The sequence below is a fragment of the Trematomus bernacchii genome, unplaced genomic scaffold (assembly GCF_902827165.1).
Source record: "Trematomus bernacchii unplaced genomic scaffold, fTreBer1.1, whole genome shotgun sequence".
Classification (NCBI taxonomy): Eukaryota; Metazoa; Chordata; class Actinopteri; order Perciformes; family Nototheniidae; genus Trematomus; species Trematomus bernacchii.
Window position 1 is genome coordinate 4,894,415 of NW_022987714.1, and position 19,609 is coordinate 4,914,023.

Consider the following 19,609-nt stretch of genomic DNA (forward strand, 5'->3'; position numbering starts at 1 on the left):
GAGTGCCATCACTTAGGGAACAGATTACGCATGAGTGTTAAAGACGTCTTTCAACATTTGCCAACACGCTATGAATAGAGCATGTGTGTGTGTGACAGTGGTGGTGAGGGGCTGCTAATGGCGCCGTAGAGACACATCTACACTTGTATTCAACGTTTAGATTTGAGCTGATATTAATAGACACAGACACACACTGAATGCTTTTCCTCAGCAGGACAGACATGGACACGGAAGAAAGAGCAGGTGACACCAGCTGTTTGCTTGTTTGTTATTATTGTTGATGTCATCACAGCCTCTTTATTGCACATATCATAAACACAAAACTATTGCTTTGATTGACCAGTTCAGGATTCAGCTTGACCTCGGCTTCATTTCGCCGCAGATATCTTGTCCTGTTTCAAAGCCCGGAGGCCAAGGACACATTCTGTTGTAAAGCAGGAGGCTGCAGCACAGAGACCTTAGTAGAGCACATGGCAGTTGGCAGAGACTGAATAGAGAAACAATGTCCGTAGTGGAGGGCTGTCTCAATCAAAAGGATATTCATGCCCAATTAAAGAAGCTTCTGCAGAGAGGTGGTGGGTATGAGACGAGTACAGTGGAGTGAGAAAGTTAATGTATTCCAAAGTGATGCCTTTTCTTATTATATGATTCCCATTTGCTTTTCCACATACAGTCTCTAAAGCCTTTATCTACCTTCCCCTTATCCCTTTTCCCACCTCCTCAAGGCCGCCCCGTTGGCATGTGCTGCAGTGGGCACACGGATCTGAGTGCTTCAGTTTAAATGAGGGCTACCAGTCTGTTGGTCTGGCTTTAGGTGGTCTTGGCTGAGACCAACGTTTCACAGAGTGGAGATGAGGCGGGGAAACAAGGTGGCGGGGGAAAGGTTCAAGGGCTGAGGTGGCTTGAGAGAGAGAGGGTCAGTGGAAGAGTGTGAGACTGTTGTCTGAGACTAGTCCCCTGGACTAAATGAGAGGAGAATCCGGGTTAAGTGCTGTATTTGTGCTGCCATTAAAAGCTGGGAGTAGAGTACTGGGCCTTGCTGAGCCAAATCCCATCAGTCACTGCCAATTTGAATCAAAACCAGCAACCCATTTTTACTCTTTCTATTCCTCTTCTTTCGCCCTCTCCTCACCCCTCCTCCCACCCTCCTCTTCATGCAGACAAATAGACATTCCGGCAGCGGATGTGGCAGTGGTTGTCCATAGCAACCTGCCATGCGGGGTGTATCTTGTGGGAGCAGGACCACTGAGTGAATGGCTAAGCCTTCTGCTAACAAAGAATCTGAATCTGTGAGATGCTTTGAGCTTCCATAGGAGCGCTGTGACTTCTGGGCTGTGGGAGTGCTTTACATAATCCAGCAGCAGCTCCCCTCTGCTCTGCCACATCACACTCTCCTCCCGCTCTCTGCACCTCACACACACGCCCCAATGTAGGTCGGCTTGTCTTGGCGCATCCTCTAAAATTCTTTCAATCTATCATTCAGAGTGATAATCACAGGGAGCCGTAGGAGAGCGGCTGTGTGAAGGTGTAGACCAGTCAACAGATGAATGTTCTGCCTGTACACACATTTCAACATGGAGAAACTACATCTCAAATGCCCCTCTGGGATGGAAATAAGTGATTCTGATCACATATTTTGTTAGTATAACAGTCACATTTTCTTTTAGACAGCATATTATAGTATTTATCCATTTAAAATCTGTTTATTAATAATGTACTAAATGCAATACATTCTTCACCCTTTAAAATCAATTATGATGTTGTGCTAAATTATTCCACTAATTTAATCTACTTCATAAAAACTTCATTCATGTTTTTGTCATTTATCTGAACCAACTCATAAGTGCCCAGCAGAGAGTCTTTCATATTTCGAGCCACAGACAGAATTTGATGGGATGTTTTGATAAGTGTTATGTATGTTGTGCATATGAGTTCTACCCTCACATCCTTTTGTTAGATGATTGGATCAGCCAGCAGCTGACATCGTGTGCTTTGCTTCCTCTCATGAGCCTCTCTGGGATTGCCGCAGCCAGCTGCTCCACTGTGCCTCTCAACGTCAACAAATTTAACACAGAGATGTAAACTGCACACTTCAATAAGTCGACAAGTCAATGACTTCATCAACATGGTATATGAGCTTTTCACTTCCCCTTTCTTCTTTTACTGGAGCCGCTAAACTTTGAAAAATGCTAAATCAGTGTGATGGGTGTCCATCAGAAATGTCCATTTGATGCTTTTTAATCACAGACTAGAGAAGAAGGGGGGGTAGAGAAAGTCAATTCTCAGATTCACTGTTTTAACACTTCAGGTAAACAATCAATAGCAAAAGTCTCGCTAGGGAATAAACTAACTGGCATTGTTTTGGCCTGAAACAGATAATATACTGGGGTCACTTTTACATTTACCAAACAAGGATTTGCAGTTGGTAATGTAAAACTGATCACTTTTCAACCTCTACTTTGAACACTACCAAACATACATTAAGGCACATAGCCATATTTTAAACATCACCACAGACTGTATCTACAGGGCACGAAAACATAAGCTACCACTCCCCTGTAGTCGGAAAGATTCAACATGTGTTCGGCAAAGCAGACAGATTCCTCTCATTAGTGTTTGAATCATATGAGCACAAATTCATAATTACTGGGAAAGACACCAATTTGTGTTTGTTGGCAGAACTTTTGCAGCACTGTCTGTGTTGACAGTTTTGAGGCAAAATAAATGCATTTGATGTAACATTTGTTTGTAGCCTTGTTATGAGTTGCTATTAGCAATCCATTACAGCAGTCCTCTAAAGAAACAGGCCGTTTGAGAGTGGGAGTGCGGATACTGCAGCCTTGGGGAACACATGTCCGGAACTATGGCCGTTTAGGTAAAGGGATTCTATGATTAGAAATAGAAAAATGAACATTTGTATCAAAAGCAAAACATATTTGTCCTGAAAAACAGCCACAATGTTTCTTTATACAGATCTAGGATGCAAAGAAAATCTATCAAGACGTGAACAGATGATTTAGCAAACTGAAAATTGGGTTCTGGCCCAGTAAGTGTAAATTGATAGGTGGATCCTTTACCATCCAGCTTCTGCTTTTGTCCACATTCATTTTAGGGGAACAAGACTGTCAACATTGTGCTGTTTGAACCATCAGTAGTATAATATACAAATGTACAGATACACAATAGAAATGCATACATTATTGGTTATTACAATGAGACCTACAAAAAAGCATGAGAATAAAAAGTCTGTGGGATATTGCAGGTGAGGCAAGCAGAGCCACACATGTGCATCCAGACTGAGGAACACACAACCCTCCTACCATGTTTAAGCGCATGTCTATTTACACGGCATCATAACAAAGCTATCAAAAACAAAGGCTCCAAAAATTCCTCCTAAAAACTTTTTTTGTTCTTTTGTTTCTCTACTTACAACAATGTTGATTTCATGTACATCCCTAGAAAATATTTTAATTATAGTTACACATTTTTCTACATTTTTGAAACAATACTGTTCTAGTCCACAAGGAAGGTTGTTTCTTTGTTTGTGTGTGTGTTTTTGTGTGTACGTGTACATGTGTGAGTTTTGAGTGTATGTAGTGTGTGTGAATGGGGAGGGGAATGCCGGTCAAGGGGATCAATGTTCATGGATTGGCTAACAGTCGCAGGGGCTGATTTAGAGAGGATAGGATGTGGTCACAGAGAGGAAGTAGTGGAGTCGACAATTTCTCTCCCATTGCACACTGTTGGGACGGGGGGGGCGCTGACAGAAGCTAGAAAAAAGAGAAAGGACAAGGGTATCTCATTTTGCTGCCAAATGGTTGAAAAACCTTTTCTCAAAACCAACAACGCTGCATTATATATTGTCACATTATTCCATTACATTTGACCTGAAATCACTTTACATACAGTTACAAATAATAAAACAAATCTAAGAAGTGATGGATGACTAGATGCCATGATATAAAGAGTTCAGAAAAAACCACAAATGATATCACTGGTGATGTAAATGCAGACTTAATCTACTGGTAATAAATAAAACGTCACTGTCAATTTACAGGTCATTTGTAAAAGGTTGCACTCAGCCCTTTAATACCTTTTTTCTGGAGCCAATTCAGTACCTTTCTTGGCATCTGCTTTTACTGGCCAACAATGCAACTCTGTCAGAAAGACTCTAAACTAGCATCTCTACTAGCATATCACTACAACTGTCAATCATACAATACTATAAAGGTATCATATTTGAAGTTTCAGTGACCTTTTCTTGCTTTTGTCATCATAAACCACCTTTATAGATTATAATCACAGATGTAAAAGTGGAACATTGTGCTGAATATTGACTGCAACACACATTTGAAAGAGGCATATTAATGAAAGAGAGTGCTGCTCTAAACCCCTGCCTCTTTAAAAATGAGGTAACTGCATGTAACCTACCATGAGATGCGTATGTGGTGGCAGCCCCACTGACACTGAAGCGATTGAGGTTAAGCCTGTGGCTGGTCACATTCTTCTGGGGCTGGAACATGATGATATGGACCTTGGGAGCAAACATGCAGCCCAGGACCACAAAGCCACTCAGGCTCACTGAGATACACATGGTAGTGGTCTGAACCTGTAGAGAAAAGAGCACGAGGCTGTAATTAGTAGCCACACTTTGATGGATACATCTTATACTAATGCTGTTCAAAGTGCTGCTCGGAGCTAATTTGATGATAATAATCTATCATAAGAAATATTTTTCAAAGGCAGTTTTTGAAAGACAAAGTGCTTAACACACAATAAATGCTGATAGATTCATTTTAAAGTATAGAAATGTCTATAGTGAACCAATCTCAATACACACACAGAGCCAATGAGGCTAGTAAAGGGAGGCTGTAACTATTTATTGGCAGACACTGTTACCCTGCAACTGTTAAGAGGATAACAATTACAGGATGGATCAATAAAAGACTTAATCAAAAGAGAACACAGAGGCCAGACTAAACAGTATCTCAGTGGTAGCTGTTACTTCCTGCTTTGTATGCTGTGTATCTCTTTCAGGCTGCCATACGATCGCTTTGTCTAACTTTATGTGGCAGAAAAGGTTTTACAGAGTTGAATAACAGCAATAGAAGCACATTAGTAATCAACCCTTCAACATCTCCTGTGTGTGTGTGTGTGTGTGTGTGTGTGTGTGTGTGTGTGTGTGTGTGTGTGTGTGTGTGTGTGTGTGTGTGTGTGTGAGTATAAGTGGATGGTGTATGTTGGTGATGCTGTGCCTGTACCTGACTAATCTTAAAGTCAGATTACAAGGCCAAGGAGTGTTTATACCCAGAGAGAGAGAGAGAGAGAGAGAGCGAGAAAGAGAGAGAATGTCTCTCTCCCTCATTTATAGGGATCAAATGAGCGGCCTTGGCATCAGCACTCCTCTCTTATGCCCTTTGATACAGTGCATAGTGTGAGTGTGATTGTGTTTGCGGAATGGTGTGTTTAGTGTGTGTGTGTGTGTATGCTCAAGATTTGTATGGATCAGGTGAATGCTCACTCCCCTTTGCTGTTAAAGCTGGACATGTGTCAGCAGTTTGACAGAGCTTGTCTGTTTGTCATGCCAATACTGCAGCGCTGGGACATTTGCCAGCAGTATTACAAATTGTTTAAGGTGCCACTACAGCTATGTTGACACTGTCTTCATCTTGAGGGGACAAAATACTGCAAACATAATTAAGTTAAGGCAGATGTTATTTGCACCGGGGTGACTGAAGTGAAAAGTGCCATTTGCACCCGGGTAACTATAGTGATCCATGCTATTTGCATTTGGGTGTATATAGTCACATTGGCTATTTACACGCTGGCTGTATACTGTATAGCATGGCAGAGACACATGCACCCAAGTATACATAGTAAACAGTGCTATTTACACCCGGGCATAGATTTGAATATGTTTTGAATCTAAAGGTATTTTTGTGAATGTCATTCGTCGTTGGTAACTAATTGTGAAGGTGGTTGTGAGGTTATAGTTGTTAAAGGGACCCTGCTTGTGTGTTAGGAGTCAAACAATGTGTGTCCACCATGTTCAGTCTTTATACTAGGCTAATTGTTATCAATCCTCTCATCTAAAGCTTGACAAGAAGGCACAATTGCCGACATGTTGATCTTTTCCTTTAAGATTATGGTTTTATTTAGTAATCTTGAGATTAGGAATGTAGCATGTACGTTTAGGGTCAAGACATTAATGCAATGCAAAAAGACATAGACAAGTAATTGTGTGTGATGAAGAAGATACCCTGTAGTCGCTGGATGTAACATAGAAGATGGGAAGAAAAGCCAGCCATATTATACAGGTGGTGTACATGGTGAATCCAATGAACTTTGCCTCGTTGAAGTTCTCAGGGCACTTCCTGGTCTTGAAGGCATACCTAAAGAAAGGGAATCATATTTCTAATTAGATGGGCACCACCTAGAAAACAACTTACTTAAATCTAATCAACTGAAAAGATTTTCACCATGAACAAAACATTTTCTTACATTTTAAGAATAACTGCTTTGTGATTTGTATTAAAGAGCCGAGTATACATATAATGTTGTAGTTTTAAATCAGCAAAATGTAAAATGATTTTTCCAGGTGTGCTTGAAAACATGGCACCAAGTGTACTGACAAAGTGCTCAGGATGGAGAACATAAAGCCCTTTAGTTGGATCCTTTCACACAACGAAGCTGGCATATTAAGCCTGCTGACACACTTACACAGTACACAGGATGACCAGGAGCACATCGTATCCCAGTGACAGCAGCATGCTGGAGTCGCGCATGTTACACTTGAGGATGACAGTCTGTCGTCGCTCCGGTAGCGTGAAGCGCCGTGTCCCGGGGACTTCCAGCAGCAGCCAAACTGACACCATCACTAACTGGACGGATATTAAACTTAGACAGATGAACACCTGCAAATAAGGGAGGAGAGGAAGGTAAGGTCATCAAGATCCAATGTTTGTCTGTCCATCCATCCGTCTGACTGATGCAGATGGATGGATGCTATGCTGCAATCACTCACCTGAGAGGACGGGCTAATGAAGCGTGGTCTCACTGCCCCCGCTCCGTCTTTCACGCCGTTAAAAATCCTGGCTATTCTGTTGGTTTTGGTGAGGAGGGCGGAGTAGCAGACAGCGAACGACGTGCCCAGGCCGAGGCGCCGGAGGGCACAGATGGCAGGAGAAGGTTTGGCCAAGAAGAGGAATGTCATGGCGTAGGACATGAAGACTCCTGAGAGGAGGATGTAACACAGCTCTATGCCTGAAGCCTTCACCAGCGGTGTGTGATTGTGTCGGATGAACACCCAGAACACAAGACCGGTGCACAAGAACCTGTGGACAGAGGGGGAGTTATTCAGCCAAACAGTCAAGCAGTATAATAAAGTCACAGTTTTTAATAAGTTGATAATACATGCCAGAAGACATGCACAAAGTATCAGCATTGTTATATATCCTCATTCATGAGATTATTTAATTTAAACTTTACAAGAGGATGATGACTAACTGATGTGCTTGGCAAACGTAATGTATAAACATCCCTAAATCTTGTATAATGAACATCCCTAAATCTCGCACGCACGCACGCACGCACGCACGCACACACACACACAGCTCTTTATCACCCACCCTACACAGGCGATGGTAATTGGACCAATGGCCCAGGCATCTTCCCACATGATGTAGTCCTCAGGCAGGTCGTAACAGGCCGTCAGGTCTTCAGTGGGCCACTGGCCAGGGGCACAGGGCGAGCAGGTGAATTCATCAGCCAGGTATTCATGAGGCTCACAGGATGTGCAGATCCAGCAGCAGTACTCACCTGGGAAACAACCATATTAACAGCAGAATGAGACATCTCTGAGATTTTTCGAAAGCCACTGCTGCCGTTTGATTGGTTTCGGACAAAAAGAACACTGTTGAACTTCTGTCTCCTACCTGCCTGCATTTTCTTCATCTCATTGCGTTCACAGGGATCGCTGCACTGCGAGGTGGGCACCACTTCTCTTGGCCAGTGAATCAGATCGTTGCTCAAAGTCAGACTCTCTGCCCAGTCACCTACCGGCACGTAACCGTAACGATCGGCAGAGCGCTGGTAGCTGAAGATGTTGTATCGGCCCACGCCGTCCCCCTGGGAATCAAATTTCACTGCTGTTTCACTGCCTGGAGGAGAGAAAGGGGCTGCAGGGGGTGAGAGGATACAAAGAGTGGAAAAGAAAGTGATAAGAAGAGTGGAAAAAGGAGATTAAAGCTAAACAATTGCTTACAATCATCCCATTGACGTCCCATTGATGCATCTTAAAAGCAACAGTGAGGACAGAGACAATGGGCTTTGGTCAGTTAAGCCTTAGGAATTCAGAACAGACAGTGAAGGGCATTACAATGGTGTTTTCATTACTGAAGACCAGCCAGTTACCATAGTATTTGCAAAGAGGCTATAAATGCCTGGTATGCTTGGTGATGTCGCTGTGTATCAATGGCCCCCCATCACTCCCTGAGGTCACATAGGGCCAAGAACACGACTCAAAAATCCGATCTCACAATGTTTATTACCAAATACATCATTAATAAACTGCCTATAAATTCAGATAGGCATGAAGGCAGAATCCCTGGTCAGTGCTATGGCTACCCACACATTGATAGAATTAGCCTCTGGGTCTATTATGTGAGGGAGGTACACTGCTGAAACTGCCAAATTGGTTTGTATACAAGTTTTTATGAAAGGATTACCATCTACCCTGAGGATGTGGGAATAGAAGAGATTGTAAAATTGGCAGGATGCTGAAACCATTAAAAAACAAAACAAAAACCAAGGAGGAAAGCGGGCATGGACTGGTTGAAAAAAATAACTTATTGATGTGCTGCAGGCAGTGTTGGACCAGACAGTGCTGACATTTGGTCCTTCTGACACAGACAAGTGTATGTCACTCCTACAGTGCCACTTCTGGCTTTACAGCGGAGCAATCAACTCCATGCTGCTGACACACTACAGCGCTGGGTGTTATACGCTGCTGCCTCCCCTGTCAAATGATGATGTGGCTGGGGATAGTGCATCGTACACTGGGTTTATAAAGCATCACTCTTCTACATATAACAAGGCTCTCGGTCTTCACTGCACAGCAGCATTGATGATACTGTGCTGCCTTCCTCATATCTCCGTGTCACTGGGTAACTGAAGAAATCACTAGCCAAGCGAACAGCCTGGGATCAGTGGAATGAATCAAAATACAGATTGGGTATGTGTGTGTGAGGATGTACGCGCACACACACGCCTGTGGAAGCTCCATTAGGTTTTACTTTACAGTGTGATGGTTTAAGGTATTGCTCTGAGCGCTGTGGGAGGCTGTGCTGACAGTACCAAATATCTGACCCCGCTGTTAATAGTGTATGTGTGTGTGCATGTGTGTGTGTGTGCCTGCATGCAACCCTGACAAGGGCTAAAGCTGTGCTATTGTTGTGAAAGCTCAGTGTGTTCAGAGAAGAAAGGCTTGTCAGATGGCAGCAGAGGGGGTTAGGGTTTATGAAATCCATAAATCACAGAGACAGCACAACCCTCTATCTTCTCCTCTCTCTCGGTCACAGGAAATTCTATGTGTCAAGTCTTCTTTGGATTTGGGGGCTAAATGTTTAGGTGACAGCTAAATGAAAATGATTTCAATAAGATGGTGATAATATCTTCAGACGAAGAAGAGATATGAATCCATTATTTTGCAAGTTGGCAGATAATAAAGTCTGCTAATAACACTGAGCAATAAGACAAGCAGAGCCCTCCTCCTCCTAGAGACCAATACACACTCACATAAATACTTTGCCACAAGCTAATTATCATAACAGTACCTTATTAGGACCTTAGATGTGTGCTGAAGCCTAATTAGCTGTATGTGGTAATCACGTGTAATACAGACTAAAGAGATAACGGCATTAGCCTACAGACCCATTTGATGGCGCCGTGTTGTCCTTGAATTCACTCTAACAGATCACATTCAGGGAGCAATAGACTCAGAAGACGGGTTATTCCTCCTAATAACCACACCAGCGACCTTGCTGACGTGACAGAGCAGCTTATCAGGAAAAGTGTATGAGGGTGCAAGTTAGAAAAGGCGAAGGCCGCCCAGACTTCTCTGGTGACTGCAGAAGGCTATTTGGATGGAGACCTCTCTCTCCCCTCGGCACTGTCCTGCCAACATTTAAAAATGTGATGAGAGAGTTTCTGCGGCTGAAGAGTCTACAGCCATGCAGCAATGCACGGCTTTACTTGAGCATGCTAACTCGTTAGGACAATTCCAAAAGTTTACCACGTATACTGTTTAATATTTGCTAACATGCTGCCAACATTTGCTTAAGGAACTAAACATACAGTGCAACTGCGGCTGATGGGAGCAACAATAGTTTTGCACGTATTTGTCAAAAACAAAATAGAAAATTGGAACAAATCTGACAGTTCTTATAACTTGGGTCATTAAGAAAGAAGGCTCTCTTTGACTAAAGCAATTGTTGGGCGACTAACACATAATACGATTTTGTCTACTAATCCATCAGTGGATTTGTGAGTAAAACTGAGTTTTGCCCACAAAGAATCCTGAAAAAGCACCACTTTAAATCATTTGTTAACCAGAAATGTGATCATACGTTTTTGGGAAATAAGTCATTCAGCAAGAAAAAAGCTTTATACCAGACACCATCTTGGAAGACAGCAGATCACTGAAGGTGCAGGCGTCATTCTATGGCTGAGCAAAACCATCTTTAACAGGATAAGTGAAGAATTTGACCTAGTTGTGACGCTACAGGAAAAGCCAAAGAATCAAACAGGATTCAATCAATGTGATCCATAATGTCTGAATTAAATCACATGACAGTCCATTCAGTAGATATTTCGGTTTGAACATGAGTGTTGGACCAACAGACTGACATTGCCATGGATACAGCCATACCACTGGCATGACTAAAAAGCATTTAAATTTGCTCAGATGCACAATGGACGGTGGGTAGAGCAGCTGAAAGGAAGTTTGTCCCTCAGCTACATTTCTGCAGCGTATTCCTGTCTGATGTAACTTTGATGAATCGTGAACTGAACACATTTCATCATTTAAAGAATTGAAGGTGGTGACTGCTTCCTAATAGCAGCTTGTGGGCTTTCTTGTGGTGTGTTAACTCATACTGTAACACACTTCAGCCCTGAAACAGTGCTGATTGATGATTCTGTCTGACCTCATCCATCCTGGCCCAGTCCAGTCCAGCTGAGACCCACAGCAGCCCCCCCCCCCCCCCTTAGCAGTACTTGATTTAAGTGACTTTACATGCCTGCAATGTGTCACCAGCATCCGACGTTGGAGCATTCTTTCTCAGTGACATTATCCCTAAACCACTCACATTGTGTAGGTTCACTGGATACACATTGCCATGGAGCTTTCAGATAAACAAAACAAAGGGCCCATTTGTTCAGACCAATTGACGATTTTGTTTTTTATCTAAGAGGATTCATTGCATTGTCAAGCAAAATATACTCTTAGTTTTTGTGGATGCCATTAAATAAAGAGCTAGGACCACAGAATGTATAAAGCAACAAACGAAAAGTTAGGCAAGACAAACTGTGGTTATAACGCAGCCTTATCAGATCCCTAATTTTTGTCAGACATTTTATAGCAATCCCACTAACTCGAGAAACACCTTATTCTTCTAGCTTGATTAGAAGCATGGTGAAAACAGGCTTTTCATTCAGAAGCTGTGAAATTAATTATGTTCTCGGCCATGTCGGGCTAAAGCGAAGCCCAAGGGGGATTGTGGGTAAAGGCAGGGAGAGAGAGTAGAGGCAAAGGGGCTTGAGGGGAATAAGTAGGAATAAGTAATCTGAACGTGGAGAGAGAGAGGGCAAATCTTTTCTTTGTGTGACTACACATTCAAACGCTGGCTGTTGATTAGTGATCAGCTAGGGAATAGAGAATTGTATTTCTAAGCACCAATTCAGCTGAATCCCTGATTGAATCCTGATTTAAGCTTGACAAAGTAAACACTACATATAGGTGCCTGCTCAAATTCACACCTGTTTAAGGTAAAATATAGATATACTTTACTCTGCATGCTAATGGTGTGATCAACCTTTCTTGTCCCTCTTTTTCTTTCCTTAGAGGGTTGATGACCTTAAACATCTGTGCCCCACAGAGACACATACACACATCCCTGAGCATATACAGATATGGACACAGGGATGCACTCACATGTCACAAACTCACACACACAGACAGATCACATTAGCTATATTTGTTCTCCCTGCAGATTTAGTCACCAGGGACGGAGGCGCTGCCTTGGCCACGGTCCATCAGGCCTCAGGGGAACAGAGGAAAGAACCAAAGAAGTCCAGAACAAGAGTAAGAAATGTATAGGAGGAAAGGTGCAGCAGCAGAGAGCTACAGCTTGACTGAAAGAAAGGTGATGAGACAAAAGAAAGAAGCGGTAGGCTAAAAGCAGGAGGTGCTGGGAGGGAGGATGAGCCGAGAGACAAGATAACGGCAAAGAAAGGAGGGAAGTGACAAGGGAGAAGAGGGAGAAGAATACAAGAGAGGAGATAGCAAGAGAGAAAAGCAAAAACTGGTGTGATGGCAGCATAGATATAGGTGGACGGAGGAGAGCCTTTAGATGAAGGAATCAATTGAAAAAAGGTGAAGGATGGATGAAGGGATGAGCAAAGTGCAGGAGTGGAAAAACAGATCGGCAGGGAGAGGCGGTGGAGGCAGGATAGAAAACCTTGTGAAGTCTGAGTGGGATGTGCTGTTTTTGAATGTAGAAAAGAGTAGGGCACCTTCTGGGTGAGAAAGAGAATGTAGACAGAGAGAGAAAGAGATATATAGAGAGATTGATAGAGTGATGAAGAGTGAGAGAAAAAAGAGACGGAAAGAGAGTGCCAGAGGCAGAGAGTGCGGAGAGAAAATGAGGGAGAGAAGGAGTGAAGGTTGTTCTCTAGCATCTAAACGTTGCAGTAAGCTTGCTGCTCAATATGGCCCTGAAGGCACACCGCCTCTGCTAACACAGACATATCGCGCACGCACACACACACACACGCACGTACACGCACGCACGTACACGCACGCACGTACACGCACGCACGTACACACACACACACACACACACACACACACACACACACAAACACACACACACACACACACACACACACACACACACACACACACACACACACACACACACACATACACACACACATGCGCAGAGAAGAGGGAATATCACATCTGACACCACTATTTGAACAGAAGACTGCGTGCATGTGTATACACTGATATGTTTGCTGCAGATAGGGGAGTTGGGTGGGTGGGAGTTGAATGATGGTTTTGAGAAGTGCGTGGGTTGGGGGTGTCTGCAATTTCATGCTGGTAAAGAAACAAGCATTTCAAGCTGCCTCTTTGTAAATAAAAAAAGCTGACTCTATGCGTCTCTTGCGTGTACGTATGTGTGTTTTGTGTTGGATGTGTGTAGGGAGGCCTCATAAAAATGCACCAATGTGCCCCTGTGTCTATTACTAGATGGTAGGGAGCAGTTCCCATGATCTACCAGATCCCTTCAACAATTGGCAATAGTGTCGGCTTCATTACCATAGCAACTAGCAAGTCGAGACTGGATGAAGAGAGCGGCATATGAAAACACATTCCTAGCCACACAACATACGCCGTCGGTAACACGCAACAAAAACAGGTTTAAAACACAGTCCGGTGTGTTATGATTGTAGAATTATTGACAGGGGAAAGTGATTCAGTGTATTGGGAAGCATTACGATTTAAGATAGATCAAACTTTGATGCAATGTGGAAAGTGTATAATGAACATGCACATGTGTGTGAGAGAAGGAGGCGGCAAAGAGATCCAGAGCGCTGCACAGTGTTGGTTTTCTGTCTACAGTTCAGACTGAGAGCACTGCGGATGGTGATACTGCAGTATTTATACCCACATTCAACCTCAACTCACCTCAGCTCCTTTACTTACATACTGTAGATGGAAAGATGTATATGTACAGCAGTGTGAGTGCGTCATTCGGGGGCTAAACTAATAGCTCAGAGCGAATGCTGCCACAGTTCCCAGTTTAACCGTACCGCCATCTTCAACACCCTCACCTTCTCACCAACGCACATTCTTTGAATGCATGTTTTTTAAACCACAAATCTGTTTCGCCATGCTGTCACCGTTGACACTGACACTGAGCTGTAAATAAATCATCATCCTTGAACATGCTGTTTCTTTCTTTGCAGAAAAAAAGACATGCACCTTCTGGACCTAATCAGTGGTGAATAAACGGAAGGGGGGAGTGGGAAAGGGGGATGTAAGGGAGACAGATGATCAGCTATAGAGATGTAGGGAAATCACAGCGGGATTCACACCTACTCTTCAATTTACGTCGTTTTAAACTTTCTATGTGTGAATCTGCTAATCTCTTCCACCCCTCTCTTATGCATTCTATAAGGGAGTGGTTATCATCTGTGCCTATCGGAGGCTGCGACTGCAATCGTCTTGACTATTTCCTCTCTATCTCCCTCCTTTCCTTACTCACGCTCTTTCTCTCTCTTCCCTTCTTTCTGTCTCCCTCCTCTAATGCAGAAATGCTCCAAGTCCTTTGATTTGTAGCAGAAATGAAGATGTGGAGTTTCAAAGTGAATCTTCTCTTCTTCTGCTGATGCACCCTGTCCCACTCCGGCATTGCCTCAGTTCTTCCTTCCCTCCTTCCTTGCTTATCTTACTCCCTTTTACCTTACCCCAAACTCTCTTTTCTCATTTGACTCATTGTCAGTCTTATCTGTAAGCTTCCTTCCCCCCTCCCTCCATATGTGATACCATTCTTTCGTCTTCCACCCATCCCTTCTGCTCTCTCCCTAGCTTCTAGTGGCAAAGCTGCCGTGTTAGCGCTGTTTGTTAGGCTGTTTTGATGTCTGCTCCTGGTCACGGTTGGTGGAGGAATAAGTACCTCTAAACCTGTGTCAGTCCTCGAGACACAGCAGTTTATTTATAACGCATCCTTTGTACACCAACTGTCACTCAAGCCAATCCTCTGTCTCTTCTCTCCCAACTCTACTGAGACTGACAGACAGACAAGCAGCCTGCTATAGGGGCTATTATAACACACACAATCTCATTAGTTCAAGAGAGAAGAATATGGCTGACGGATTAACTGCAGCTCTCATTCCTCAAAGCAACTTTGTAGTGTCATATCAATTACGCATGGGTAATAGGTGTCAATGGCATGGCTGGCTCTGACAATACTTAGCAATTAAGCGGATTTGTCTCAGTACTGTTTATGTTCTGGGGTTTGCTGCTTTGGCTGAGGACAACATACTTGTGTTGTTCATGAGAGGACTTTTAACTAGGCACAGCTCTCACATTCCTGTCTGTTTCTTGCTATCTTCCCATTCCCTCCCCAGCATCCTCTCAAACATCCACTTCTTTTCACTCTCCGTCTACCTTGAACACCTTATCTGTGACTCTCTTGGCCATTCTCCAGCTCTCTTACCTGTGAAGCTGACATTCAGGATGTAATCCCTGTAGAGTCTGCGCCCATCAAGTGCCTTCATGCTGTCGCACAGCTCGTTGGTGTTCGAGCAGAGGCTCCGTTGCATTTGATGGAGGGCATGAGCCATGGCGTAAACAGCGTTCACAACAAACATGATCTTGGACTCTGGCTCAAAGTTACTCTTGTCCATTGACAAGTCCATGTCGCACGGCGGGAGAGGTGTCCCTCCCAGTCCAACACTTCCCCCTCCTCCTGCTGCTCCACCATCCAAGGAGCACTGGAACCGCTGCTCCCAGAATTCCCTGTACCAGGGATTACGAAGGTTTTTGACAGGGTCCAGGCTGAGAAAGTAGCGGTTGAATTCTGGCAAGGGATTGGCTGCCAGTTCAAGTGTGATGGCTCCTTCAGCAGTGACCTCATTTCCCTTGACAATGCTTTCCTGGGCACCCCAGCCATCGCTGGCCACCCAGATGAAGGAGGTGTTGAGCCTGGCAGCCGCTGCCAGCAGCTCTCTGGCATCGTCACTGCGCAGGAAGAGGACGGCAACACGGGCGTTTGGCTTCTGGAGGAGCTGTCGGATCACAGCTTCATAGGACTTCTTGGCGTTAGAACGCCCCACCTGGACAGACATCGGACATTCATTTGCAGACATTGTTATGTAAATACTCATTTTACTCCTAAATAAGATTAGAGGTCATATCTTAATTGTGATTTTTTAATCAACATTATACATAGGAAGAAACAAGCAAAGAAAAGTCTGTACTTCCTTCTTTCTTAAACCATAATGCACCGCCGTAGCAAATGAGATGAAAAATGTGACTGTGGATGTAGCCAGAATGAGTTCTTAGAGATAAGCTTTCATTTTCTGGTTCACAACTGATAACACCAGTGTAATATAAACTCCATTTGTGTGTAAGACAAGATAAGACAAGGAGACAAACTTTTATAAGCTCACACATTTAGTACCCCATTCATTGTTAGTTGTGCAGCTTCAGGCCATACATCAGTGTGACACTGCTGATTAAAGTTTGGGGTTTTTGGTATCTCTCTTTGAGCAATGGTTTCGTATATCTATGCAAACATAAACTCATACTCTATTATAATCCATCACATGCCTTACCTTCTCTGAAGTGGCGATACAAATGTTCCTCATGCGTGCCTCTTGTTCAAAGGCCTCTATGCCAGTTTCACCGTAATCACCCTCGGATGCCACAGTGGACACGTACGTCCAGTTGAAGAAGCGAAGGATCTCGGCCATGGCTTTGGCCTGGTAGAAGTCGGGGGGCACCGTGCGGGCAAAGTAATCGTAGCGAGTCTTATCGCTGAGCTTGGCACTGGTCGAAGCATAGCTTATCTGAGGAATCTGAAACAGCCTGAGGAGATTGGCAACCTGTGGGGACAGACAGTAAAATGAAAAATAAGTTGGCGGATATACAGTAATTCCAACTACTAACTTTAGTGAAACGAATACACTTTATATTTATTGATGGGTACCTCTTTTTCAGTTCTCCAACACAGGAGATATGAATTAAAAAGTAATATTTTTCTAATGATTTTGTTTCATAATAAGCACTAAATGATCAGTCTGAGAGACCATGAACATTGTCTGCACAACCACTCAAAGGATAATTCCCAAAATATTATCTAAATGAGTCCTTTTGATTTCATGTTGCTTAAATTCGATTATATTTGAATTGACTGATTGTTTTTGATAACAATCTTTGCTTTTGAACACTAATTTGAATCAAATCTGAATCTTATTGTATTTGCTCCCATTAACCTCTGATTAAGTTATGCAAAGTAACATAAAAAGTATTTTGCTGCGGTGTGGAACTGTGTTAAACTCAAGGCTGAATGCATTCAAGCAGCCACTTGTTGTTTACAATGCAAATGTTTTCAGAGATGGCAGTAAGAGAGCCAATTACTCTGAAATGTGTTTAATAAAGCACTTGAAAAAAGCATTAGAGAGCGAGAAACTTGAGGATACACAGAAAAAAGCATCTCAATAACAAATACACGTGTCAGTTATATGGGAAGAGAAACTTCTTAGTGAAAAAAAAGAACACTGGAATTTGTATTTGAAATGTGTCTTTTACTATTATTGACACAACGTTTTCCTCCCACGTTTTTAGTGAGCTTCTTTCTCTAATATTGTCCCCTGGGGTAAATTAAGACCCCAAAATAAATAGTCAGTGTCTCTGTAACAAGTTGTGTCAAACGTTTTTTGTTACATTTTGACTGGTCTGCGTTGGATAACAGATATCCATGTGCGGCACATTTTTCACAGTCTTTAATCAGTTATGACAATTAAAATATTAAGAAGGTTGTAGCTGCTAGGAATTGTTTTATGCATGATGTAAAGACAGAGCAACCTGTGTAGGAACATTGTACACACACACACACACACACACACACACACACACACACACACACACACACACACACACACACACACACACACACACACACACACACACACACACACACACACACACACACACACACACACAGGAGTTCAATAAATCACAGACTCATGCATTAGTGATGGACATCATCTGGGGTCTACTGATGTCCATATAATATTCTCTTTAACTGTTGATTGGGGTTTGGTCATATTCTCTTCATTATCATTTGAGTCATACATCAACACAAACAGTGGAAATATAATTGCTACACATTCCCATGCACACAACGAGATCTAAACATACACATTGGAACATGCACACACACACACAATGAACAGAAACTACACAGACATTTTGTTCCTGCCTCAGTTTAATCCTTTTAGATCGCATCACTCTATATTTCATTCATAGCTCAGTTTATGAGCTGTTTTGACAACATGTCAGAATGTCATTAGACTCATAATGTAGAAGATTAGAAAACACACTCCAACACATACACTGATGTGCAGGTCGACACCTGCCACCACACACACACACACACACGCACACACACACACACACACACACACACACACACACACACCACACACACACACACACACACACACACACACACACACACACAGACACACACTACATGTCACTTGTTAGACGCTTTTATCCAAAGCGACTTACATACTCAATACTCAATACTGTGGGCAATCCCCACAGGAGCAATTTGGGGTGAAGTGTCTTGCCCAGGGACACAACGACATGCTGACTGCAGTGGGGTTTGAACCTGTGACCACCTGATCCAAAAACCAACACACACACACACACACACACACACACACACACACACACACACACACACACACACACACACACACACACACACACACACACACACACACACACACACACACACCACACACACACACACACACACACGTGTTTATGGTTTTAAGATGGCAGTTGACTTACACGTCAGGGAAGGTCACGCTGCAAAATGTAGCCGCATTGCTCCATTACCTACCACTGAACAATGATTACAGCTAGCTAAGAGGCCTGTCTGTAGGGACACAAGAGTTTACTCTGTTGCTGAAAGCTGCTCTCTTAATGTGAGAGAGTAAAGGAACTGTAGGAATGGGTTGAATATGAGAGATGAGAATGCAAAAAACTGAAAGGGTTGGAGGAAAAATTGGTGCAGTGGAGGCTGCTGTGTGTTTTCTGCTTGGAATGCAAGTCACACACAAGCACGCAGACATACAGAGACAGAAAGACACATACACGCACGTGTACGATCGGAGGGGAGGGATGATAACTGCTAGGTAAATGCCCTGAAAACATTGAAGTTTAGTTGTGCATGGTTAAACATAAAATAATTCCCTATTACTTCATTGAGAAGGTAAGAGACAGACTGGCCAAGTAGAGAGGGATGGAGTAGTAGCTGGATTAGCTCCAATGGCAAGAGATCAGAAAGCAGAGCACAGTTCGGGTCTCGTAAACAGTGCTGCCCTTGGAAAAGACAGGTAAAAACAACAGCAACAAAGGGCAACAACAATGAGCTGCAAAAAAACAAGGGATAATTATGTGTGATGGAGGACAACAGACAGAACAGATGTGTTAACAATGGCTGCCCAACTAAGGAGGAGGAGGAGAGGAAGCGGGCTGAGGTCAGCATACACTGAGCTCTTCCCCAAATAGCCGCGAGGGATGCCT

General features: G+C 43.3%; 1 protein-coding gene across 3 annotated transcripts in view; it reads right to left on the minus strand.

Moving 5' to 3' along the window:
- Positions 1–259: 259 nt before the first annotated feature.
- Positions 260–19,609, minus strand: part of grm3 (glutamate receptor, metabotropic 3) — a 42,127-nt gene continuing 22,777 nt past the window's right edge. For 2 of the 3 annotated variants that reach the window (XM_034141760.1, XM_034141759.1), the window contains 9 exons: positions 16,624–16,893; positions 15,504–16,122; positions 7,935–8,177; positions 7,629–7,818; positions 7,025–7,334; positions 6,721–6,914; positions 6,260–6,392; positions 4,432–4,609; positions 260–3,770 (listed from right to left, as the gene is read on the minus strand). In XM_034141760.1, the coding sequence (XP_033997651.1) occupies positions 3,694–3,770; positions 4,432–4,609; positions 6,260–6,392; positions 6,721–6,914; positions 7,025–7,334; positions 7,629–7,818; positions 7,935–8,177; positions 15,504–16,122; positions 16,624–16,893 (2,214 nt within the window). In that variant the 3' untranslated portion in view covers positions 260–3,693. The remainder of the gene's footprint in view (positions 3,771–4,431; positions 4,610–6,259; positions 6,393–6,720; positions 6,915–7,024; positions 7,335–7,628; positions 7,819–7,934; positions 8,178–15,503; positions 16,123–16,623; positions 16,894–19,609) is intronic. The other variant, XM_034141761.1, reaches the window with a different exon arrangement.